Raw genomic sequence first — 25,593 nt, 5'->3', positions numbered from 1 at the left:
TGACACTGTTTCTACTGTTTCCCCATCTATTTCACTTCAGACGCCATGCTTTAGCTATTGTAAATAATGCTGCAAAAATTATGGTTTCCTTAGGGTATGTGCCTAGGAGTGGGATTTATGGGTCATATGGTGGTTTTATTCCTAGTTTTTAAGGAATCTCCATACTGTCTTCCATGGTGGTTGTATCAGTTTACATTCTCAACAGCAGTTCAAGAGCATTCCCTTTTCTCCACACCCTCTCCAGCATTTATTGTTGGTAGACTTTTTGATGATGGCCATTCTGACAAGTGTGAGGTGATATCTCACTTTAGCTTTGATTTGCATTTCTCTAACATTGAGCAAGGCTGAGCGTCCTTTCATGTGTTTGTTAGCCATCTGTATGTCTTCTTTGGAAAAATGTCTGTTTAGGTCTTTTTCCCACTTTTTGATTAGGTTGTTTGTTTTTCTGGTCTTGAGTTGTATGAGCTGTTTGTATATTTTGGAAATTAGTCCTTTGTCAGTTGCTTCATTTGCTATTATTTTCTCCCATTCTGAGGGTTGTCTTTTCACTTTGCTTATAGTTTCCTTTGCTGTGCAAAAGCTTTTAAGTTTAATCAGGTCACACTTGTTTACTTTTGTTTTTATTTTTTTCATTACTCTAGGAGGTGGGTCATAGAGGATCTTGCTTTATGTCATCAAGGGTTCTGCCTATGTTTTCCTCTAAGAGTTTTATAGTTTCTGGTCTTACATTTAGGTCTTTAATCCATTTTTAGTTTATTTGTGTGTGTGGTGTTAGGAAGTGATTTAATTTCATTTTTTTACATGTAGCTGTCCAGTTTTCCCAGCACCATTTATTGAAGAGGCTGTCTTTGCCCCATTGTATATTCTTGCCTCTTATGTCAAATATAAAGTACCCATAGGTGCATGAGTTTATTTCTGGGCTTTTTATCTTGTTCCACTGGTCTATGTTTCTGTTTTTTGCCAGTACCATACTGTCTTGGTGACTGTAGCTTTGTAGTATAACCTGACGTCAGGAAGGTTGGCTCCTCCAGCTCCATTCTTCTTTCTCAAGACTGCTTTGGCTATTCAGGGTCTTTTGTGTTTCTATATGAATTGTGAAATTTTTTGTTCTAGTTCTGTGAAAAAATGTCATTAGTAATTTGATATGGATTGCATTAAACCTGTAGATTGCATTCGGTAGTATAGTCATTTTCACAATATTGATTCTTCCTACCCAGGAGCACGGAATATCTCTCCATTTGTTTATGTCATCTTTGATTCCTTTCATTAGTGTCTTATAATTTTCTGTGTACAGTTCTTTTGTCTCCTTAGGTAAGTTTATTCCTAGATATTTAATTCTTTTTGTTGCAATGGTGAATGGAATTGATTCCTTAATTGTTCTGATTTTTCATTGTTAGTGTATAGAAATGCAAGTGATTTCTGTGTATTGATTTTGTATCCTGCAACTTTGCTAAATTCACTGATTAGTAATTTCCTGATACTATCTTTAGGGTTTTCTATTTAGATTATCATGTCATCTGTAAACAGCTACAAAAGAGCTTTACTTCTTTTCTGATCTGGATTTCTTGTATTTCTTTTTCTTCTCTGATTGCTGTAGCTAGGACTTCCAGAACTCTGTTGAACAACAGTGGGGAAAGTGGACACTCTTGTCTTGTTCCTGATCTTAGGGGGAATGCCTTTGGTTTTTCACCATTGAGAATAATATTTTCTGTAGGCTTATCATATATGGCCTTTACTATGTTGAGGTAGGTTCCTTCTATGCCCATTTTTTCAAGAGTTTTAATCATAAATGGGTGCTGAAATTTGTCAAAGGCTTTTTCTGCATCTATTGAGATGATCATATAGTTTTTATCTTTTAATTTGTTAACATGGTGTATCACATTGATTCGCATATATTAAAGAAAGCTTGCATCCCTGGAAGAAATCCAAGTTGATCATGGTGTATGAGCTTTCTGATGTGTTGCTGAATTCTGTTTGCTAAAATTTTGTTGAGGAGTTTTCCATCTATGTTCATCAGTGATTTTGGCCTGTAGTTTTATTTGTCTGGTTTTGGTATCAAGGTGATGGTGGCCTGGTAGAATGAGTTTGGAAGTGTTCCTTCCTCTGTAATTTTTTGAAAGAGTTTTAGAAGGCTAGGCATTAGCTCTTCTCTAAATGTTTGATAGAATTCTCATGTGAAGCCACCTGGTCCTGCTGCTGCTGCTGCTAAGTCGCTTCAGTCGAGTCCGACTGTGCGACCCCATAGACGGTAACCCACCAGGCTCCACCGTTTCTGGGATTCTCCAGGCAAGAACACTGGAGTGTGTTACCATTTCCTTCTCCAATGCATCAAAGTGAAAAGTGAAAGTGAAGTCGCTCAGTTGTGTCCAACTCTTTGTGATCCCCATGAACTGCAGCCTACTAGGCTCCTCTGTCCATGGGATTTTCCAGGCAAGAGTACTGGAGTGGGTTACCATTGCCTTCTCCACATCTGGTCCTGGGCTTTTGTTTTTTGGGAGATTTTTTTTTTTATCACAGCTCCAATTTCAGTGCTTGTAATTGGGTTGTATATAATTTCTATTTCTTCTTGCTTCAGTCTTGGAAGATTGAACTTTTCTAAGAATTTGTCCATTTCTTTCAGGTTATCTATTTTATTGCCATACAGTTGTTCATAATAGTCTCTTGGAATCTTTTGTATTTCTGCATTGTCTGTTGTAACCTTTCCTTTTTCATGAAATGTGCATTTTAAATCTTACTAATATTTCTTATTATGCAGTCTGCTCTGTCTGATGATATTGCCATTCTAGTTCTTTTTATCAGACTTATTGAGGTATAATTTACATACAATAAACTCACTAATTGTTGGAGTACAAACTGGTAAGCTTTGAGTAATATATGCAGTTGTGTAACTATTATCGCAATCATGATATAGAGCATTTTCATCACTTCAAAAATGTTAACTTCTGCCCCTTTGCAGTCTATCTCTTCCCCTACCCCTGGCATCTGACATGCTCTGTCTCTATAATTTTGCCTTTTTCAGAATGTTATATAGTCACAACATAAGCAGCGTGTGGGGTTGGGCTTCTTTGATGTAGCATAGTACACCTGAGACTCATTTATGTTCTTTGTTCCCTGTTATTGCTTAATAATATTTCACGTGTGGTTATACCACACTTTGTTTATCCTCTTACCACTAGAATGACATTCTTCCAGTTTGGTGCCGCCATATAAAGCTGTTACAAAATTTGAGGACAAGGTTTTGAATGGAAGTTTTTTTTTCTTATTTAAATATCTAGGTGTGGTACTGCTAGGTATGGGAAGACCAGCATTTAGAACCTGACAAAGGTAGTCTTGAGTTGTCTTTCTTCAGTCTTCACGCTTACAATTAATGCTAGAATCAGTCCCAACAGTTACAAAATCATGCCTTTGCATACTCAACCCTTTACCAAATGAAAGAAAGCATAAACAAAGCCAGGAACAATGGCAAGAAAATTCACAAGTGAAGTTCTGATCTCCATTCTACCGCGAGAATTTAAAAGATTTTTTAGTTTAAGGTAAACAACAATCTCAGAAACTGTCAGCACGTGAAACCATTAACGTAGCCAAATCCCTGTTTAGAAATCCATGTATAGAATTCAAATACACTTAACACAGTCGAAGACTATATTCAAGTGGGAAAAATTAAAAGTGCAAAAGAGTTTTCCTTACGCACCTAAAATACTACTCTGCATATGATCTGGAACGGGATCGATAGTCTTGTTAATTATGCGTCCTTGTAGTAGACTTCAGTATGCGTTTAAGACCAAAGTGGCGAGAGAATTAACTACCCACGCGAGCTCCCAACTAAAACAGACAAGTGGAGGCGCTCCAAGGAGTTGAGGACACACAGGTAACGGCCCTGTCGGCCAACAGAATTTGACATTTTCAAATCGTCCTGCCCATCGAGGCCTCTGCTGTCTTTGGCCGGCGGGAGAATCAGATGTAGGGGAGGAAGGGCTGGGTTCTTCCAGGCAGCGCGCGACGACGCCCAGCCCCGGCGTGCACTGAGCAGAACTCGCGGACCTCACTAGCCGGGCTGCGCCAACGCCCCCGCCGCCCGGGCGTATCCTGCAGACGGCCGGCAGGTGTGCGCGGTGCGCGCGCGCGCAGTGCGTGCCGGGTGCGGGTCCAGGGAGCAGACGGGCTGCCCGGCGCCTCGCGGAGGGTGGTTGGCTGGGCGGGTGTCGGCCTCCCCGCCTCCCTCCTCTCTGCTCGCGCCTGCCGGGGATGCTCGCGCGCGGCCCCCTTGCCTGGAAGCTCGCGGCCCCGGGGGGGCGGCGTGTGTGAGTAGCTGGGAGGGGGCCGCGAGGCGCTGCGTGGAGAGCTCGCCCGGGTTTGTCCGCCGCCGTCACCTGACTCGTCGGAGCAACCACAGCTGAGGTGGGGGCGGGGATGGGGCCGCAGCGCGGAGGGCTGGGGAGACGCGGCAGCGGGCGGGTGCGGCTGGCTCCTGGGGCCACGGCGGCGGGCGCAGGGACCGCGGAGCCGAGGGCGGGGGCTGGGCCGGGGCTGGAGGCATCGCGCCCCGGGGCACCGGGTCCGCGCGCGGCCGCACACACCCACCCGGCGCGACTTCCTTCGGCGACCCGGGGTCCGCTCATCCTGCGGCGGGCAGCGCCGCTCCTGGGGCGGGGTGAGTACCGGGGCGCCGGCTCGGGCCTCTCTGCGCGCTCGGGCCGCGCGGGGAGCGGGAGGGGATAATCCTAGGGCGCGAGGAAGGGCAGCGGCCGGGTGACAGCTCCGCGGCGCGCTCGAGGGCGGCCGGGGGGCTGGGCTGGGGCTGTCAGCCCTTCTGTACTCCGCTGTCAGGAGGGGCGAGGCGCTCCGAGACTCGGGCGCCTCCGCAGAGCCCCGGGGCGGCCCTTGCGGTGGGGCTTTGGGAAACGAGGGGTGGGGGCTCCTCGGGAACGAGGGCCTCGGCGGGGCCCCGGAGACGGCGGCGAGGAGGGAAGGGGAGGCGGACGCGTAACATGGCGCAACGATAGGATAATCTCCGCTGCTACCGAGCGGGGCCGAGCCGGTTGCTGCAGCGGCGCCGGGAGGAGGAGGGAGGCGGCCACGGCTTGGGTATCCGGTCCATTCTCCGAAGCCTGCGGGCTGCTCGGAGGGGACGCTGCGGCGGGGAGGCGAGAGGTGGGCGCAGGGCGGGCGCGGCGCCTAGGGAATAACCCGCACGCACACGGTGGCTGGTCTGGCACCGGAGATCAGGTTGCGGGGAAAGTGCTGTTGGACAGAGGGGCGCGGAGGGGTGAGGCGGGCAGCATGGGGGTCGGGTAGGGGAGGGAAGTGGAGGGTCGTTCGGGGACATTGTCGTGATGCTGGCGCCGGATCCGCGCTGAGGTTCCTGGAGGGGACCTTGTCTCGCTCAAGGCCTTCCCCCTCCCCCAGCCCCCGCCAGACCGCGTCGCCGGTGCGGGGCTTAGCTTGCTGCTGGCTCCGGCAAGGTGGTACCAGGGCGGGGACGGAGAACAGAGCCTCCGTGCGGCTGGAGGAGGCAAGGCCTGGGTGCTCGAAGGGTCAAGTCTGCGGCTTAAAGCAGGACCATCTTCCCCCTCCCCCCGCTCCCCCCTCTTTCCCCGCAGAAGAGGAGGCGGTAGACGCGGCCGGAGAAGATGTCGGGCCAAACGCTCACGGATCGGATCGCCGCGGCTCAGTACAGCGTGACAGGCTCCGCTGTAGCCAGAGCGGTCTGCAAAGCCACTACTCATGAAGTGATGGGCCCCAAGAAAAAGCACCTGGACTGTAAGCCTCTTTATATAAGTGGGACATGCGCACGGCCGAGGCGCTCTGGACGCGTGCGGCGCGGCCTGGGCTCGCTGGCGGCTTATGCTGCGTCCATGCGACCTCGGAGCCGGGCTGTCCCTCACTGAGCTCAGAATCTCCCACTGTCGAGGTGTCGCCGTGGGTCAGCCCTGAAACCTTGTCTTTGAGCCATTTTTTTTTTCTCCTACTGATCTCCAAGGTTTTAGTGGAGAAAAGAAAGAAATATATGTATGTATTTACAAACACACTTTAAGATACCAAGAAATTGTGTATTATGGTTAAGGCGCTTTTCACCTCGTTTTTTTTTTAAACCCCCTTTTCACCCCGCCCCCCTTCTCCAGTCCACATTAGAAGAAACCAGGGGTTGCACACTCGAAGGTCAAATCTATCACCCTAGTTGTTTCTTACATTTGGGGTAGTTTTAAAAATAGTGTCATCTCTTTCAGTGCTGCTGCTGAGGTTCAGTGCGTGTGTGTTGTATGTCACCACAGCAAACTGAAATAAAGTTAAGCTCCTGAATGAGGAAATTGCACTTCACAGATAATGGAGATTTCATTTTCCACATCCTGGCACACTTCTTTGTACCATTCTCAGGAACTGCTGGGCGGAATGGCCATGCTGTGGCACAAAATGGTTGTGCTTTGCCAGCATTTGAGATGGTGCAATTTTAAATGAAAACATTCAGTTCATATTTTGTTTTAAAAAAACTTGGTTATTTGATGGGAAAGGCTTTAATCTAGTTTGGAATCTGTTTCTAAAGTAAAGATTTCATTGGATTAACATAGTAAATGTTTTGTTATTGAAGGGCTAATAGGGACCCTTAGAAAAAGGCTTTCACCTGCTTTTAGTAGTGAGGCTCCTTACAAGTAATAATATATTCTGTAGTTACTGTTCGGTCTTTTGGACCTGCTTAGAATCTATCCTCCTGTGTTGTTTGTTGGTAAAGGTCAGTGTTGGCATGAGAGGCACGGTCTAGCTGTACCCACTTCCCATCTGGCTTCCTTTGCCCATTTTCAGATTTTCTTATGCTTTAGGCCTTCCCCAGTGTCTGCCTTGTGCAGCTGAGAAAATGAAAGCACTGTAAGAATTGACTCTGGTCCTGCTACAAGCAAAGCTTGATGAAGCTTGTAGCTGGATGATGTAAGGATTCTCCAGGCTTGCAAACCTGTTGTCTCATAAAAATGAATAATTTTGCTTCTAGAAGCTTGTCTGAGGGGGACACACTATTACTCTCTTCCAGAGAGAATCTTTTACAAAACGTGATTATGGTATTGTATGTTATCCATGCAGTGTGGGGTAAGAGGTCAGCTGGGCCAGGACCCCTAACACAAGTGGAAATTATAAATTCATGACCAGCTCGTTTTGCTGCAGTGTGCTGAATCATTTAGCCATGTTTCCATCAGTTTCCCCAACTCTGAAAGGATGACTCATGTCTGAAAGGTAGGTGTCAGTGTAGCCAATCCTTATAATAGAAAAAGCTATAGGTTGTGGATTTGCTAAATGGTTTGAAAATGATAGATCCATATATTGATACCTTTCAGAGAACATTCAAAGGTTTGAGACTTTCCTTAAATATGTTTCAGAGAAAGATTGACTCTTCCATAGTCACCTTAATCTTTTGATCTTGGAAAATCTTTTATAAATTTTCCAGGTGGCAGGTTTTTCAGTATCGCCCTCATATGTTAGTGAGTGAGGTGATTCTGAAGATGTGGAATATAGGGGGAAGATTCCGTATTTAAAGAACTCAGCTGAAGGAGGAACTTGTATCAGATTATTAAGATGAGGAATCATAAGAGCTAAACATTTATTGAGCAGTTACTATGTGCCAGGCACTGAGCTTTACATTTCTAATTTATCTTTGCATAATAGGTTCAGAGAAGGTAACTAATATTCATAGCTTTTAACCACTGCACTTAACTACCATGTGTGTTTTTTTTTTAGTAATATTCTCTAGTGAGAGGGGGGAAAGGAACCATATGAACTGGAATGGTCTAATCTTTAGAATACCCATCCTGTTTGCATGGCTTTGTGTGAAATTGAGCATCACAACTCCACATACTTATTGTAATTTTTATGATAGGCATGAAAATTTTTATTCTTTCATTTTAAAAAATGAGCAAAAGCCAAGAACTGAGGAGTATTGGTCTTTCTCTTTAACATTTTACTTTTCCAATAAGGCATAAAATAGGTTATCTTCATTTAAAGTCAACCTTAGGGTGGAATTTGGAAAGATATGTATCAAGTTACTGATATGACCTATTTTAATTAAATGTGATATGGAAAATCTCAACATATAAATGAATAATGTTATATGTATATGCATTGTAGGAAGGCATCTTTGTACAGAATTCTTTGTAATGTTCCTTTCAGTAACAGTAGATGACCTTAGTAATTTATTCACAGGTTTCCAGTAACACACGAGTTTTAAAAGTGAGTCACGGCAGTTATTAAAACATGCAAACATATAGCTAAGTTTTTCTGTGGGCACTGAAATAATCTTAAGATTATTTGGTCATGAAAATATTAAATACTAGTTAGGAGGAAAAGAGCACAAAATACAGAGTTGAGGCAATGAACCAAAAAAGTTTTTGCTAGTTGGATTTGTATGTAATTTTGCAGTTTGGAGTTCAGATTAGAAGGTTGTAAGAACAGAGTTAATGGTTCTGTGATTTAAAAAAAAAACAAACCTTGGGTTAATTTGGGCTCAGAATCTTTATGAAATGTGTACTTAATATTATTTAAAATACTGGCTTAAAAGATAATTTTTTCTGTTTGGGTTGATAGGCCACAAAAATTATTGTTAACTATGGTAATCTATAAAATAAGGCTTAATGATACATGATTTATGCTTTTGGAGGAATGATTTGTTAACATCTGGAGGCAGAATTTCATATAATAAGAAGGCAGAGAAATAAGGAAACTGGACAAATATTCTCAATTTTTTCCCCTTGTTTTCAATAATAGTATGTTTCTTGGGGGAAAAATATGTTCAGAAAAGTTTCTCCATAATCAGAAGTTATATATGAAATTTAAAGGATATGATTAAGGGTAGAATCCTTAATAATCTAAATAAGGATTCTGTGTTTTCAGGTTCTTTTAGATTATGTAAAGCTTTTATTCCACACTCTACTAGAATAATGTTGCCCTTTGCACATGAAAATTAAATACCTAATCAACGTTTGGAGAAGGAAATGGCAACCCACTCCAGTATTCTTGCCTGGAGAATCCCATGGACAGAGGATGGGCTACAATCTGGGGGGTCACAAAGAGTTGGACACAACTGAGCCTAGCGACTGAACCTGCAGTCAGTGTTACTTTGACATTAGTTTTTTTGTACATCCTTTCCCTGTAACATTGTGTACCTATTTGATTGCACATAGAATATCCAGGACTTGGCAAGCATTCACCTACTTGGTTACATTACATTACAAAATGTAAACTGTTTTACATTTCCATTGTTTTTCTGGTTCTGTTTTGTAGTTGATGGCCTAAGGGATAACCCAGGTCAAATAATACAGCAACATGATCCAGTGTAACATCCAGTGCTTGCTTACCCAAATTCTGTGTCAGGGTTAAAGAACAACAACAAAATAAGGGTTGACCCAGAGTAACACCTGCAGGGAGAATTTGGGAAGTTTTACAGCCCTGGTATAAGATTACTTTTGGTTAACTGCTCTTACGAACAATTTCTATGTATATACTACTATATTGTTAAAATACCCTGCTTAAGGTTGTGAAAATTTCAATCTTAGAGATTATTATCAACATCAAGCCAAACCTTATGAAAAAAGCCAAATCGCTTATCAGTAATCCTATTTTTTTTCCATTTTAAACCTCTTGAGAGTTTTTAATAATGAGCTTATTCTACTAATAAGTAATTCAAGTTCTAAAGCTTATGTTTGAGAGATATTGACATTTATAAATGATTCTTTCCCTCCAAAAATAAGAAAAAAATAAGATTGTATTTCTTACAAGAATATCAGGTAAAGGTAATAAGAGATATAGAGTATATTTTGATTCAAGGCAGATATTGGCAAATGACCACAGAAGTCCTGCCACTTTAACTTCATTTATAAAATATTTGCTAATACGTAAGAAATTTTATGAGTGAACAGAATGAACAATTAAATAAAAAATGTATTTGCTTTACATAGGCTTCTTTAGGATATAACATCTAAAATATATTTTCATTTGTAGAATTGCTATTTGTATACTGATTCAGTTGATCAGTTCAGTTTTCAGTTGCTCATCGTATCTGTATTTGTGATAACTTAAAAGATTTCTATAGTGCTAATATCAAAAGTGTAAGCTAAGCTTACTGAGTAAAATTAATGTGCAGCAGTGTATAAAAGCTTACTGAATACTAGGGTAACTTGCTATATGAGAAGTGTGCTAACTTGCTGTAAATGAATTTTATTTTGATTTCAGTTCTCATTTAACTATTTGTTATTGTCCAAAGAAACCCTCTAATTTTTTAGACCAAGGCATATTTTGTTCCTCCTCCTTGATTTCAACCGAAGCCCAAGCCCGCGTGGAAGTGGTTTAGAACAGTCTGTGTTATTAGTTAGATAGTCAGGAAGAGATGGAAATGGCAACCCACTCCAGTGTTCTTGCCTGGAGAATCCCAGGGACTGGGGAGCCTCGTGGGCTGCTGTCTGTGGGGTCACACAGAGTCAGACATGACTGAAGCGACTTAGCAGCAGCAGCAGCAGCAGGAAGAGATGAGGGAAATAGACTTCTAAAGACATTTGACACTATTATCATTCATACCTTAAATCTGAAAGGGTCCAATTGTGTGGTCCTGTGACATTCTCAGACGATGATCAGCATCCCAGGAGGGGAGAAGAGCTCTTGCGAGGTGGAGAGGTTAACAGGAGCAGAAGAAGAGTGGCTAAGAGTCTTAGGTCAGATCAGGGAGCTTGCCCTAGAAATGATATAAAATATTGGGTTCGCCAAAAAGTTCATTCATACCTCTCAGGAAGGTGGTCTGGAAAAACCCAAATGAACTTTTTGGCCAACCCAGTAATTAAGTAGGCTTTATATCAGTTACCGGAACAATAAAGATCTTTTCCTGGATCTTTTTACTTTCCACATTTTCAGAGAAATATTTTTTATGGTATAATGTTCAATATCTTTGGGTCACTTTAGTTTTTTCTTTCCCTTTTGAGATCAGTGTGGTTAGCAGATACTTTCTTAGAACCAGTATAAAACTGATAAATCATTTTTTTAGAAGTTACTCTAGTGATTTAAGAGATTGTGTATATGAAAAAATATGTAAAACTATGTATGCAGTAGGTACATTCATATTGTAATTGCAAAATTAGCTTCCTGCATTTTAGATTAAAATCTAGATGTTTGGTTCATTGCCATATTAGTTTCAATGTTTAATAAATGGTTGTTGAAGTCTTAATTTGAAATTTAATCTGTGCACTTAGTTGTCATGGGTCTTTCCCTTAGCTTTTCACAAGTAAGTGAGGTGAAGTGAAATAAGTCACTCAGTCATGTCCAACTCTTTGGGACCCCTTGGACTACACAGTCCTTGGAATTCTCCAGGCCAGAATACTGGAGTGGGCAGCCTTTCCTTTCTCTGGGGGATCTTCCCAACCCAGGAATTGAACCAGGATCTCCTGCATTGCAGGCAGATTCTTTACCAACTGAGCTATGAGAGAAGCCCTTCACAAGTAAATAACCTTTTAAATATCTTACCTCCTCTCTTCAAATTGGTTGATGTTGGGAGAGGGTGTTCTTTGGAGCTTATCTTGGTTTTAATAACTTGGTAAAGAAGGTCAAATGTGACATGTAACCATGTTCCCTGAGGGCAGAGAATGCTTTCCTTACAGAGTTGTATTTTAGATGATTCAACTCCTGAGCCAGCAGCTCCCCAGAGAACCTTCCATATACTCTGAATGCAGTTAAATAATTTGAAAAGCCGCATTTCTTGCCATTAAAAAATGTTTATTCTCAAGTTTCCACTTTGTTTGTAAATTCATTTCTCTTTACAGAGGAATACTTTGCTTGCTTGTAAGGGACATGTTGGCTATCTGATTTTCTTTGGTGCTAATGTGGAAGTTTCTCTATCTTGTGCTTTTCGTAAAGGGGAGAAGAGTTGAATGGCGTACTCGGTGTCAATTACATGATGACCTATAAGTGAAAAATGATGGAATCTTCTTGGAGCAGTTGGATGAAAGTGCAAACCAGAGAGAGTTATAACCTGAAGCCTGCAGCATAGCTCTTTTTCCTGCTTTCTCTTCCATTTGTGCCAAGTGTGTGAGGATCCTCCTGTCCCCCTCCCCTGTTCTCCCATATGTCCTTAAGATTTCTCTCTTATGCATCTTTAAGAAGGCTCCGATGTCTTCTAAGAGATCTTGTGATGTGGCCATTCCCAGCAGAGAGAAGCTAGAAGCTGGATCTTTGCTTTGTGTGGTTTTGCCTTGGGGCCTGATCATTTGTTTTTTTCCCTAGGATTAGCACTTTTATTTTAAGCTATAACTCTTCTCCTTTCTGCATCAGTTATTTCGTGTCATCTGTATCTTAAACTTCTCTCTCTGGCTCTCTCATGAAATTTTCAAGTATCTGCCTTGAAAACAAACAAACAGAACCTCCTACACCCAACTCTCCTTGAATTCTATGACCTTTTCCAGCAACCAACCTGTCATCCCCTTGCTTTTCTTTCACAACCAAGCTTCTTGAAACAGACACTCATAATTCCAAAGACAAAAAACACAACTCAAGCCTTCTTTGTATATTCTGTCTCTTTGGCCTAATTCACACATGAAACGTTAGAATCCTTGTAGGGTGTCAGACATTGTCCACTAAATTGCCCAGACCACTCCCACAAGTGTTCTCTTCCACTCAAATACAGTGGGTGATCAGTTCTTTTAGAACTGACCTCTCCTTCTTTAGCTGTCTTCTACTTGGTTTGATCAATAATTAGTCTTAATCTATAAAATGATTAATATTAGTATCTACCTCAATTTTGGTGAGAAATAAGAGAATGCATCTAAGATACTAGCCCAGAACTTGACACATAAACATGCAATGAGCATCAGTTATTACTACCACTGCTGTAGTTAGCATTGCTAGTGCCATTACTGCTACTGCCAACATAACAATTGATATGTGATCCTTTCTGATTTCCCTTTACTGGGCTTTTTTTGGTCTTCTTTCGATTGCTTTGGTTTTTACTTTAATTCCACTTCCCTCCCCTATAGTTTGGAAACTATATATATACTATTTCAGTCCTTTTAGTGGTTGCCCTTAAAAATTTAATATGTGTACTTAGAGGCTGCCTAGACCACTATCTCTTTTTATTCCTCCCCCCAAAAGAGAAATTTAGAAGCTTTCCATTCCAGTCATCCACTTCTTACATCCTATTATTGTCCAGGGTTTTAGTCCACTGTTGTTTTAACCTCCAAAGTGAGTGAAGTCGCTCAGTCGTGTCCAACTCTTTGCGACCCCATGGGCTGTAGTCTACCAGGCTCCTCCATCCATGGGATTTTCCAGGCAAGAATACTGGAGTGGGTTGCCATTTCCTTCTCCAGGAGATCTTCCCGACCCAGGGATTGAACCCAGGTCTCCTGCATTGTAGGCAGACGCTTTACCATCTGAGCCACCAGGGAAGTCTTTAACCTCCAAAGCCAGACATTATTATTTCATATAGGCAGTGTTTATGTAGCTATATCCACCTTTACTTTTTTGCTAACCATTCCTTCATTATTCCTTAGGTTTTCTTGAACTATATCCTTTTGAATCTCCTTCAAGTAAGGTTCTTCAGTGGTAAACTCTGCTTTTGTCTAAAAAACATCTTTATTCTACCCACATTTTTTGAAGGATAGTTTATCTGGATATACAGTTTTAGATTGAGTTATTTTCTCGATAAAGGTAGTATTTGGCTTCCACTGTTGCTCTTAAGCAGTCATCTATTAGTCTGCCTACCTTCAGGTAATCTCTCTCTCTGGCTGCTTTATAAATCTTGTCTCCTCCATCTGTACTGTATGTCTGTGTGGATGTAGTTTTCTTTTTTTTATCCTATTTGGAACTTGATGGGTTTCCTGAATTTGAGAATTTATGTCTTTCATCAGTTCTGGAAAATTCCCTGCCTTTCTGTTATCTTTGATTGTTCCCTACATCCATTCTCTTTCTTATCTCCTTCAAACATGATTATGTATGTTCTGGACCTTCTCATTATATCCATCTCTAAATATACCTTTCATAGTTTCTAATACTTTCTTTACTGTGCTTTCTTTTTCAGATATCTTCCAGTTCATTAATTCTCTCTTTAGCTATATCTTGTCTGCTTTTACTCATCTTTAGTTTTTAATTTTATTCATTTATACTTTTCATTTTTTAAGTTTTTCAGTATTACCTTGCATTGAGATAATTTACATTTCTTGCTCACATTTTGAGTTTCTCTTTTATTTCTTTAACATTTTCAACACAACTCATTTTATATTCTGTATCTCACAGATCAATTACATGAAGCTCTGCCTCTGCTATTGTTTTTGCCTGACCTTCCATAATGATTTGTTTCCTTACATGTTTTGTAATTTTGGACTCTGAGATCATGTTGTCTAGGACTTCATCTGTGGGAATCCTAGAAAGCCTAACTGTATTTCGAGAGGATTTGTGTTTGCTTCTATAAGGTCCCACATGCACTACCATCCTGGGAGTACCTTAAGTTAATTTCTGTTCTTGGAGCTTCCCATCTAATGCAGGTCCAGGTCCATAATTCTTATTCATAATTTGAAAATCCAAAAAGCTCAGAAGAACAAAATTCTTTTGGAAATCATTTGTTGACAAAATGTGATCAGTCATAGCCATTTTTCTACCTACCTTGAAGGTTCATATATTGAGCTACAGAAAGACCGTTGTATGTATGTTGCCCAGATTATACTAGGTTACTTAGTTTATGGGTGTGTGCCTCATACTACTTTTGGAAAATGTGGAAAATCCTAAATTCTGAAACATATATGGCTCAAGGGTCTTGGATAGAGGAGTGTGAATCTGTAATAAAAATTTGAATCACAAACTCCAGCAAGGTGACAAGCTATGTTTACAAATGCCCCAAAGATTTTTCCCCTACCATAACTACCAAAGACCTAGGTCGAGTGAATTGTTTTCCTATGATCTTCCTTTGCTTGAAGGTGTTCTTTGTTTTGTTTTGTTTTGTTTTCTCCTAATTTTAGTAAGGAAGTAACTTGAGGGTCCCAGCTCTGTGAGGAGGTCTTGGTTCCAATTAGCCGTCTTGCTTAGTCCCCACCGCCTGGTCTTTTGTTCTTCAAAGAGCTGTTAAAATCTAAGCTTCTGGCCACTCAGACTAGCACACGGCCTCAGCTCAGCCTTCTCTCAAGTAGCAGTTTACCTACCATGTGGTTTTCTGCATCTTCTTTCGTTTCTGGCCTTAGGGATTGCTTTTACCTCTTCATGAATACAGCCAAATAAGTGGAAGGTGCCTGTAATATTTATCTAAATTATCAGGTGTTTTCCTTCTTGTTAGTTTACCTGTATGCTAGAAATGCAATCCACCTGTTTTCCCATCCTCTGCCCCCCATCCTCTTTGCTGCTGCTGCTAAGTTGCTTCAGTCGTGTCCGACTCTGTGTGACCCCATAGACGGCAGCCCACCAGGCTCCCCCGTTCCTGGGATTCTCCAGGCAAGAACACTGGAGTGGGTTGCCATTTCCTTCTCCAATGCATGAAAGTGAAAAGTCAAAATGAAGTTGCTCAGTTGTGTCTGACTCTTAGCTACCTCATGGACTGCACCCTACCAGGCTCCTCTGTCCATGGGATCCCAGGCAAGAGTACTGGAGTGGGGTGCCATTGCCTTCTCCACCCATCCTCTTTACACAACTCCATAGTTCATTCCAGAGCAACTCTGACATTCATCAGGTTCGTTATACTCTGCATTATTTGGGGGCCTTTGTACGTGCTGCTTCTGTGTCTTTATATATTTTAAAATCTCATTTCTGAAACCTACTGAAAAGGTATGAGTGAAGCTAGGTTTCAGAAGTGAGATTTTAAATTTGGTTAAAATTATAGCCTTGATAGGAAAAGTGTTTTGGTTATGGATTTAAAGCATATGTGTGCTTCTCTTGGTGTATATCATTATTGATGAGGTAGTGGATGACTGGATGTTAATATCAAGAAAACTCTTCACTAGCATCATGTGGGTGTAGATGTGTGTACCATTTGCTTGGTTTGTTTTGAGTTGGATACAGTTGGGTAGCATTGTTTTTCACTAGCCATTTTATAATTTATAACTACCTACATTATTAATGGTAAGGATAGTTATAAAAGAAAAATGTTATTTCAAAAATAGCTACATACTGTTAATTTTCACTGAAATGATTATTATTCACTATGTGTATAGTGATATAATATTACCATTAACAACTTGAGGGTTTTGGGGAAACAGTGAGGAAAGGAGACAGCTTAACTGAAAGCTTTGGATTCTTTTACCTTTGTAAAGAGAACAGTGAATATCAGCATATTTGATTTGGCTTTTCATGACCTGTTTGGAGAAACTAGAAGTTACTTTTAGTATTGAGTCTTTTAGTAGCTTTATTAAACACAATCCCATCATTTATTCATTTAACAAATATTTGAGTATTTACTAAATTCCAGGAATTGTTCCGGGCTTCCCAGGTGGCGCAGTATAAAGAATCCACCTGCCAGTGCAGGAGATGATAGAGACACAGGTTCAATCCCTGGTTCAGGAAGATCCCTGGAGAAGGAAACGGCAACCCACTCCAGTATTCAAGCCTGGGAAATCCCGTGGACAGAGGAGCCTGGTGGGCTACAGTCCATGTGCTCACAAACAGTCGGACATTACTGAGCACACACACAGCACCACCAATAATTGTTCCAGAAGGCGTGGGATGCTAGAGTGAGCAAGATGCACAACTCTTGGCATCAGAGAGCTTGCAGGTTACTTGGGTAGACAGAAAATGAAAAAAGCGAATTGCATGTTGTTCTAAAAGAAGTTTTAACAAAGGAGGTGAAGTCCTTCATGGAGGTGCATGCAGCGGAGGTGATGTTGAAGTCCAGCTTTAAAGATTAAGCGTGACTGACCTGGGTGAGGGGTGGACCAGGGCTTTCGCAGACTATTATCTTAGAAGAGGCGTGGGGCAAGCGAGATACATTTTGGGAATTGAAAGAAGTTAAATAAGGGCTGCTGGAAGACTGAGGTTAAGAAGACTGAGAAGGCTATGAGACAAGACCTGAGTTGTGGGTAGGGCCAGATCTGGAGGGTCTTCTAGGATCCAGAGAATATTAGAAGTTGTCCAAGCTTTTCATTTTTACGGATGAGTCCCAAAGAGGTGAAAATCACACATTCTTTGTGTGTTAATACTGAATACTTCTTTATCTGTCTGCCTTGAGCAGTTGCCCTAATGGGTCATTGCTTTGTTCACCTAATTCTGATTGCTGTGCCTTTGCCAGGTAATAATCTCTGTGTGGGGTCATGTGGGAAATGTAACATACGTGCACACGTGTTTAAGAGTGTGAATTCAAATTCAGTTCACCATAAATGCAAACATACCCCTGGGCACTTGTGACACAGGGATTACCGTGCAGCTGCCCCTGCTGACCGTTCCTGCCAGTCTGACCCCTACTTACCTTTTGCCTCTCCTTGTCTTTTGCTTGGTTCTTGGGTCCTGGTGCTGACACCAGAGAATGCTCCCTGTGCCATTGGTGACAAGACTGTAAAGATTACAGACATGTGTCATTTAGTTGAAAGTCTTCTAAAAATGACGTGTTAAACTTTTAAGGTCTCTTAGTTTGATCTTCTTCTTGTGGTGACATAATTTATAACATTCCTTAACTATTATGACTGAAATAACAGAATTTTATAAAATCATGTTCCCAACTATTAAAAATCTAAAACAAAAACCCCAAAATATAAACCCCCCCAAGCCCACCCCAAATCACCGTGTATATTAAATATGTCTAAGTATGTTTGCACCATACTTCATTGGGTTGGTCTGTTACCCTGTTAACACCAAAGAAAAAATACAAAGGTTGTTAAAATTTAGGTTAAGAAAATATCCACATGAAGAATATTTCCTTTCTCCTATTCTTTCCAAAGCCAGTTGCTTTCATGTCACCGTCCTTTGTAATTTTTCCTGAGGTAAATATTAAAAAGATATCAGAAAATGTCCTATTGATTCTTCCCTAATAGAAATTTTTAAAATTTCATATAATCTCATTATCAACTTAATTAGCATCAAATTGTACAGCTTACAGATCTGTCATCTAGCTAAACACTTCAGTTAGACCATGGCGTAATGAAGTTTTGTTTTTTGTGGTCTTCCTATCCCAGTAGAATTGCAGTGTGTTCATGTTTTTCTGGTTTCTTCGTTAAGTATTTTAACACTTAGCACTCTGGTTTTGGCTACCCTTGACTGAGCATGAGTGTAGTCATTTAAGGTACATGGAAGAGTGATTTGAGCCTGTGCTAATGGACAGGCTGCACCATTTTTAACACCTGCATCTCCTCTTTGCTTTGTGTTTCTCTGTTCTTCCCCCGCCCAAGAATTCTCATCATGGTTCCAAAGGAGTCATTTAATTTTTAGTTATACTTTGCTTTTGTTTTTTTTGAAGAAAAGTGCATTGTAGTAACATTACTATGTCAAGAGTTGGTTCTGTGTATGTATGTGTGTGTGTATATATGGAGTGGCAGAGCAAAGATTTGACTTTGGTTTTTCTTGTGGGTCATACTAATCATTTCATGCAGTTACACTGTAAATTCATCAAAAGATGCTTCTTTAATTGAGTTCAGTATTACTTTTTCAGGTGGAAAAATAAGAGTGTAAGTTGGGTACTCAGTTGGCAGGGGTGTAAATTGATACAGACTTTGGGAGGACAGATTGGCAGTACTAGTCAAAACTCTTGAAAATCCTTTGGCCCAGGAATTTGTTATAAATTTGTCTCAGATAAATAATTGGAAAAATAAAGAAAAGTTTGCATTTAAGGGTATTTGTTGCAGCAGTCTATAGGAATACAAGATAATACACCTAAATACTTGATGGTGTGTGCCAATAAGCAACTGAGCAACCTTTAAAAATGAGTTTCTTATAGCTGACATGGAAAGGCAGGTGATGAGATATAATTCAGTTTTCATTTTTAAAGAAAGTATGTGTATGCCCATAGTATTTATTTTGGTAGAATATATGCAAAAATGTTACCTGTGGATGGAAGGATGTTTACTTTCTGCTTCATACTCATATTAATCATGACTGTTTTGAATGTGAGTTACAAGAATATAGATTAAACTATTTTGGCAAACAATTTCAGCAAAAGAAAGGGACAGTCTTCTTAGAGCTGAAGTTTTAGACAAGCTTAAGGAAAAACACTCATTTACTTTGCCCAGGGCCTGGTTGACCTGTGTGAATATGTGGCATGATGCTAACAGTTTCTAGTCCAACCAGAGCTACTTAGTGGGGAGCCCTAAGAGCTCGTGGCTTGATACAAGTTTTGTTTCTTGATCACATCACAGTTTGCTACAGATAGTTCATCCCATCTTGGCAAATTCATCACCTAGTGTTTCAGAGCCCTCCAGGATTCTGTGCATCTGTCTGATGGAGGAAGGAAGACAGAAAGGGGAGTAAGTATTGCAGGAAATATTGAGGTGATGATGCCTGGGCGTCATTTCCACCTGTTTTCCATTGGCAAGATTTCAATGGCCTCACCAAAGTGTAAGAGAAAGTAGGAAATGAAGTCTAGATATGAATCCAAGAGGAGAAGGAAATGGGATATAAACACACAATTGTTGGTTCCACCATGCCCATGGAAAAAGAAATTGGATTATAGCTTGTCACCTGTATCTTAAAGACACTTATTTTATGCCACTGAGATCTCCAGAGATTTCATTGCTATACTAACGTCATTAATATCTAGCAATAAGCTGCATGTGTGCTAAGTCACATCAGTCAGGCCCGAGTGTTTGCAACCCCATGGACTATAGCCTGTCAGGTTCCTCTGTCCATGGGATTCTCCAGGCAAGAATACTGGAGTGGGTTACCATTTCCTTCTCCAGGAGATCTTCCCAACCCAGGGGTTCAACCTGCATCTCATGTCTCCTGCATCAGCAGGCGGGTTCTTTACCACTAGCGCCACCTGGGAAGCCATGCTAGTTGCTGTTTGTTTTTTTTTCCTGTGAAGCCAGATAATTCTGGAAATGGATGACAAACGGCTGGTCAGTAGCCTCACTGCATATTCCTCCTCCTTGGCAGACATTGCAGATAGATTCTGGCACTGTTTCTTTAGAGCCATTGATTTGGCCTCAGAGAGCACCCATATACAATGTTTTAGATTTCTACTGTCAATCATAGTTGACATTTAAGATGAAACAAATTTGCTGTCACTTGTCTAGGCAATTTATCTATGCTGGCTACTGAGGCATACTACCCACTAGATTTATTTATCTGGATTTATTTATTTATCCAGAATTGACATTCATCTTGATTGGTTCCAAGCCTGAGGCTCATATGCCAGTGGTCTTGTCTTTAAAAGCTAATAATAGAGTAATTTGTATGGTTAGGCCTTGGGGGTGCAGAGGGAGGTTCTTCCTTGCTCCATTTGATAACATTTAATAGCAAAACAAAAAGATTTTTTGTTTTGTGTTAACAGAGACAGTTACAGCAATTGTGAGACAGGGAAAGGATGCTTTGAATTTTTACACTTCAAAATCTAGACTTTCTCGGCATGGAGTCTGGTATTAATCAATTGCCTTTAAGTTTTACAAAGCATAGTAGAATTTTTGTAACAAGGAATTTTCTTTGAGCTGCTACTTAAGTGTCTACAGTGATATGATTTTTTTTTTAATATGAGATGATTCTTTATTTACTTATTCGATGTCTAATATATTAGCAGTCTCTTTTTCCCTGTAAGATTTAAGTGAAGAAAAAGAAAGAACCTCCTCCGCCCGCACCCAGGACTGAAGGGGGTGAGCATTGTACTTGGCGTGTGTATAGGATTAGTTGCTGTTATCTCCACAAACCCCTGTGAAGTAAATTCTCTTATCCTAGGGAGGTAGGGACACTCACCTAAAGTCCAACGTCTATTGCAGGAAGGAGCCAGGGGTTCTAACTGCAAGACAAAGGATTTTTTTTTCCCCTTGTATTGTGTTTTTTGCTTGTTGTCTGAGTCTCTAGTATCACAGGTCGCAATAATCCAAAGGAAACAAAGCCAATTAAAATACCATGTGATTGTTGTAGGGTGAGCTCTAATGCCAGTCCACTAGCTAATTAGCTTGATGGGCAAAACCCCTGTGACTGTTCTCTTCTGGCTAAGGGGAAAAAAGGTGGATGGGGGTAGTTTCAAATGACTATCCTTAACCCAGTCTCACTCCTCTCAACAGTTACGTCTCTTGATGATTTGCTACCGAAGCCTTGATTTGAACATATTTGTTAATTAAGGAGTTTGGGCAGTGCTGGGAGGTGCAACAGGAGAACTGATTTGTGAGCAGAGGCATACGGGCATGCTTAGTTGTGTCTGACTCTTTGCGGCCCCATGAACTATAGCTCCCCAGGCTCCTCTGTCCATGAGAAATTTCCCAGGTTATAATACCAGAATGGGTTGCCATTTCCTTATTCAGCGGCTCTCCCTGACCCAGAGATCGAACCTGCGTCTCTGGTGTCTCCTGCATTGGCAGGCAGATTCTTTACTACTGAGCCCCCAGGAAGCCCTGTGATAAGTGGCCCTATGGTAATTCCAGGCTCTTTTGCTCTCTGGCTGTGATGTCGGCCAGATGAACTTCATTTCTTTGCACGTCAGTCTCCTTTTTTTCCGAGGCATCATGGGGTTATGTAACATTTAATGAATAGATTTGTTAAAAACAATAAATTTCAACCCTAAAGGGTGAGTTAGTCGCTAAGTTGTGTCCGACTCTTGACCCCATGGACTATAGCTTGCCAGGCTCAACTGCCCATGGGATTCTCCAGGCAAGAATACTGGAGTGGGTTACATGTCCTTCTCCAGGGGACCGTCCTGACCTAGGAATCGAACCTGGGTCTCCTGCATTGCAGGCAGATTCTTTACTGACTGAGAGCTATGAGGGAAGCCCCAACCCTAAATGACTCTACAAATGATTGTTAATAGAGAAAAAAAGCCTTGGAAGAATAGGCCTTTCAAGCCCCAACAGTTATCATCCTAGGAAATCTTTCAGGTACGCTGTGTGGCACTAAATATACATAAAAAAGCCCAACTTCAGCTGCTTTCCACTTATCTTTGGCATCTGCTGGAGAGATGATAGTTTATTCCTGGAAGATAAGAGAATTGGGCAATTAAACCCTCACTCTATGGTTTTCATGATCTTGTTTTTATTCTGTTGACAGATGTTAGTACTAATTATCAAAATACAAGTGTATCTTGTGTTTGATTAAAATCAGCTACTAAAATTGTTGAGACTTGATGTATAGGCTTAAGCTTTGCATTTTAAGTATTAAGCTTTTCAAACGTAGAGGCTTTTAGTAAAAGAAGATTGTTGCTTCTTTAAGAAAAATAATGGTAGTTCACAGAAATGTTTGACAAGACACGTAGGCAGTGATAAAACTGAAACATATGGAGTGACTTTATTGTTGGATCTAGATACTTCATGGTTAGCATTTTGCACTATTGTCGGTTTATATTTGAACACATGAATAGAAATGGAGAGACACTAAATATACTGATTTGCATTAAGCATTATTGAATTGAAAGATTCTTAAAATATTTACAAAAAATTTTTGAAGTGGAGTAAAATTGATTTTAAAGTTAAGTCAGTTTCATGATGAATCTCAATTTATATTTTGTATACTAACAGTGAAATATATTTGAAGGATTTAATGATTTTTAGGGCTAATAGAAAGGTAAACAAGGCTTTGTAGAACTACATAACAAAATGCAGCCGATAAGTAATGTTAAGGATACTGATGTTCATTGTTTGGGTTGAAAACATTTAAAAAAACTATTGACAGAATAATTGAATCCTTAAAAATTTTACATGTGAAAATTTAGTCCTTAGAGCTAACAGTAAGTTTTGTAGTTGTGGTTAAGAGTTCATAACATTTAATAAACTGGTTGGCCAGATGCAACATAACTTTGCGAGCATGCTAAGTTTCTTCAGTCTTGACTGACTCTTTTCGACCCTATGGACTGTAGCCTGCCAGGCTCCTCTGTCCATGGGATTTCCCAGGCAAGAATGCTGGAGTGGGTTGCCATGCCTTGCTCCAAAAAGTCTTCCCGACCCAGGGATCAAACCCGAGTCTCTTAACATCTCTTGCATTGGGGGATGGGTTCTTTACCACTGGTGCCACCTGGAAAGCCCCTATAACATTAGGAAGGTTACAGTATGTAGAGCTTGTCAAAATCATAATTAGCTCATAATTATGAACTATTTCATTTTCAAACATTGTGTATTTTTTTTGTTATGTATTTCTAAAAATGTCTAAACTTGGCTGACCTCTGTTAACAGTGTGAAAAAGGGAAGCATTTGTCTTGATGTGGGAGTACCATTTTTTGAGTTAAAATTTTAATTAAAAAACCCAGGAATTATTGGTAGTAGAGCATTGGAGTTGAAATGCATAAGAAATGGTATATTAGCAATGTTTGTACCATGTATATCAGATCTTGGATATTTTCTATAAAATCGTGTTATATGGTAGTTTAAATAATTTTCTTTACATTATATGATGATTCTTAGAAAAATTAATACCTTTCCCATTCTAATATAATAATTATTTTTGGACTCTTAGTTAATGTAGGAGCCAAACTAATCCTGCCCGTCTCATTTCTTATAGTGCATAGCAGAAGAGATAAAATTGAAGGGTATTAGGGAATGAGATGGAAAAGCAGAAATTGCCATAGTTGTAAGACTTAACCTGTTACTCTTGAGCTGAAGATTCACCATTCCTGTTTCTAGACTTACTCCTATGAAAATGCACAAGGTTTTGTACCGTCAGCCTTCTCTTTCCTTGCAGGCCATGTCAGTTTCGTTACAACCAACCAATCAAAACAACTTGTTCAGTTTATCTGTTGCTTTAACAGAGAATTGAGTATTTTATTATTAATGTGTAACTGAGCTGAATTGTGTTTTCCTAGACCTACAAACCTTCTTCCAACAAGTGCTTTGTAACTAATTTTGACATCTTAAAATATGATTTATTCAGCAAAAGAAGGTTAATGAGACCACAGTTTTTTCAAAAGCTATGCTGAAGGAGGGATACTTCAGAAATGTGTTCCATATCATAGCATATTCCTCAAGGAGAGGTTTGTTTATCATAGTAGTATTAGGTAATTCCTGGAAAAAATATAAATACTCAAGTTCAGTTATTGCTCTAGGTTCATTATCATTAGGAAAACCTTCAATATATGATGTTCCCTTTAATCCTTATGTTCAAGAAAATTTACCTGAGAGTGTTTTTTTATATTAAAATGAATGCAAAGGAAATTTTAATTAATTGTTCAGAGATAGGGTGGAGTAGAAAGAAGGTAAGATGAATAAAAGTTTTTTTCAAAATCAGGAGTCTCATTCTTTTTGGTCCTCTTTCTTGATCTTTAGATGATAAGTGAGTACTTAAATGATAGAGTACCATCATAGTGAAATTGGGTTAATGTTTCCCATTTAAAAAATATTTATCCCAAAGTTTCCATTTTTTAGCACTTGTTTTCTGTATAATTTTACTTATAATCTACCTTTTTTTAACCATTCCTTGTATGATCAAAATGTATTTGGGTTCATTTGCCATTGATATGTTCAACATGTGTCTATTGAGGACCATATTCTGCTAGGTGTTGGGTTTCTTGCTCTTATGGTTTTATAATTTGGTAAGAGAGCCAAATTAGAGCTTTAAATTCCAAGAAATTAATTGGATGCTTGTTTGAAAGCTGTGCTATGTTGTTCCATAGACATGTTATAAAGACTTCAGTATATTCAAATACACAGGATGCCTGACAGTTCAGTTACCCTGAAGGCTGTTCTGTCATCAAACTGTCTTGGCCCCTCACCCACTTCCCTTTTTCTGGGTGGTTCTAAATGTCCTTGTCCCTAATGTTGCAGATGGGATAGGGGAGGCTGTTCTAAGACCTACTCTGAATCTTGATGGGTGGCTCATCTGAAGGATGAAAGATTTTGAATCACAGGTACCTTTACTACCTCTGGGTGACACATAGTTTCACTGAAGGGTGGGGTGGGGACTCAGTTTAGCAGAGACTTTTCCATGAACCTACTGCTTTGTGAGATGCTGTGAAAATGCAGGTAAGACAGAGTAGCTTCTATTGAGTCCTCATAGGGTGGATGTGTAAATAGACTAATAATAATATGCCATTATAGGTGATGTGGAGCAGGTATAACCAATGTACTGGGAGAGCACAGAGGAGGGATGGTCAGTTTTGCCAGAAGCGAGTCAGGAAAGGTTTACTGAGCTGGCAATGTTTGGCTGCACATAGGGAGACTAATAGGAGTTTGCCAGGTAAAGAGGTGTGACTAGGCACAACATACTTAGTGTGTAGTGAAAAGGAAGGAGAGGTAGAGTGGGACTGCATAGTAAAGGATGATAGGGCCACTGCTAAGTTTCATTTTATAACATTGGCAGTGAGAAGCCAATGCAGAGTTTTAAGCAGGGGAGTTCCATTATGAGATTTAATTTTTAGGAATATGTTAATATATCTGGTTACATAGTAGATGTCTACATTTAGGGAGAATGGAGACTGAATAGGGATACTGGAGTGAGTCAAGTGAGAATGAGGGTCTGAACAAGAAAATTGCCAAGGAGACCAAGTGAAGAGGCTAGATTTGCAAGGATATTCTGCCACAGAAGCGGTGGGACTGTGTTTGA

General features: G+C 40.5%; 1 protein-coding gene across 18 annotated transcripts in view; it reads left to right on the top strand.

The window, feature by feature from the left end:
- Positions 1–4,144: 4,144 nt before the first annotated feature.
- The window catches only part of SNAP91 (synaptosome associated protein 91), a 169,504-nt gene continuing 148,055 nt past the window's right edge, over positions 4,145–25,593 (top strand). For 3 of the 18 annotated variants that reach the window (XM_059889673.1, XM_059889676.1, XM_059889672.1), the window contains exons 1-2: positions 4,500–4,651; positions 5,601–5,760. In XM_059889673.1, the coding sequence (XP_059745656.1) occupies positions 5,631–5,760 (130 nt within the window). In that variant the 5' untranslated portion in view covers positions 4,500–4,651; positions 5,601–5,630. 18 annotated transcript variants of the gene reach the window in all.

Source organism: Bos taurus, chromosome 9 (genome assembly GCF_002263795.3).
Source record: "Bos taurus isolate L1 Dominette 01449 registration number 42190680 breed Hereford chromosome 9, ARS-UCD2.0, whole genome shotgun sequence".
Taxonomy (NCBI): Eukaryota; Metazoa; Chordata; class Mammalia; order Artiodactyla; family Bovidae; genus Bos; species Bos taurus.
The sequence above is the reverse complement of the archived record's forward strand: the minus strand, read 5'-3'. Positions and strand labels throughout refer to the sequence as shown.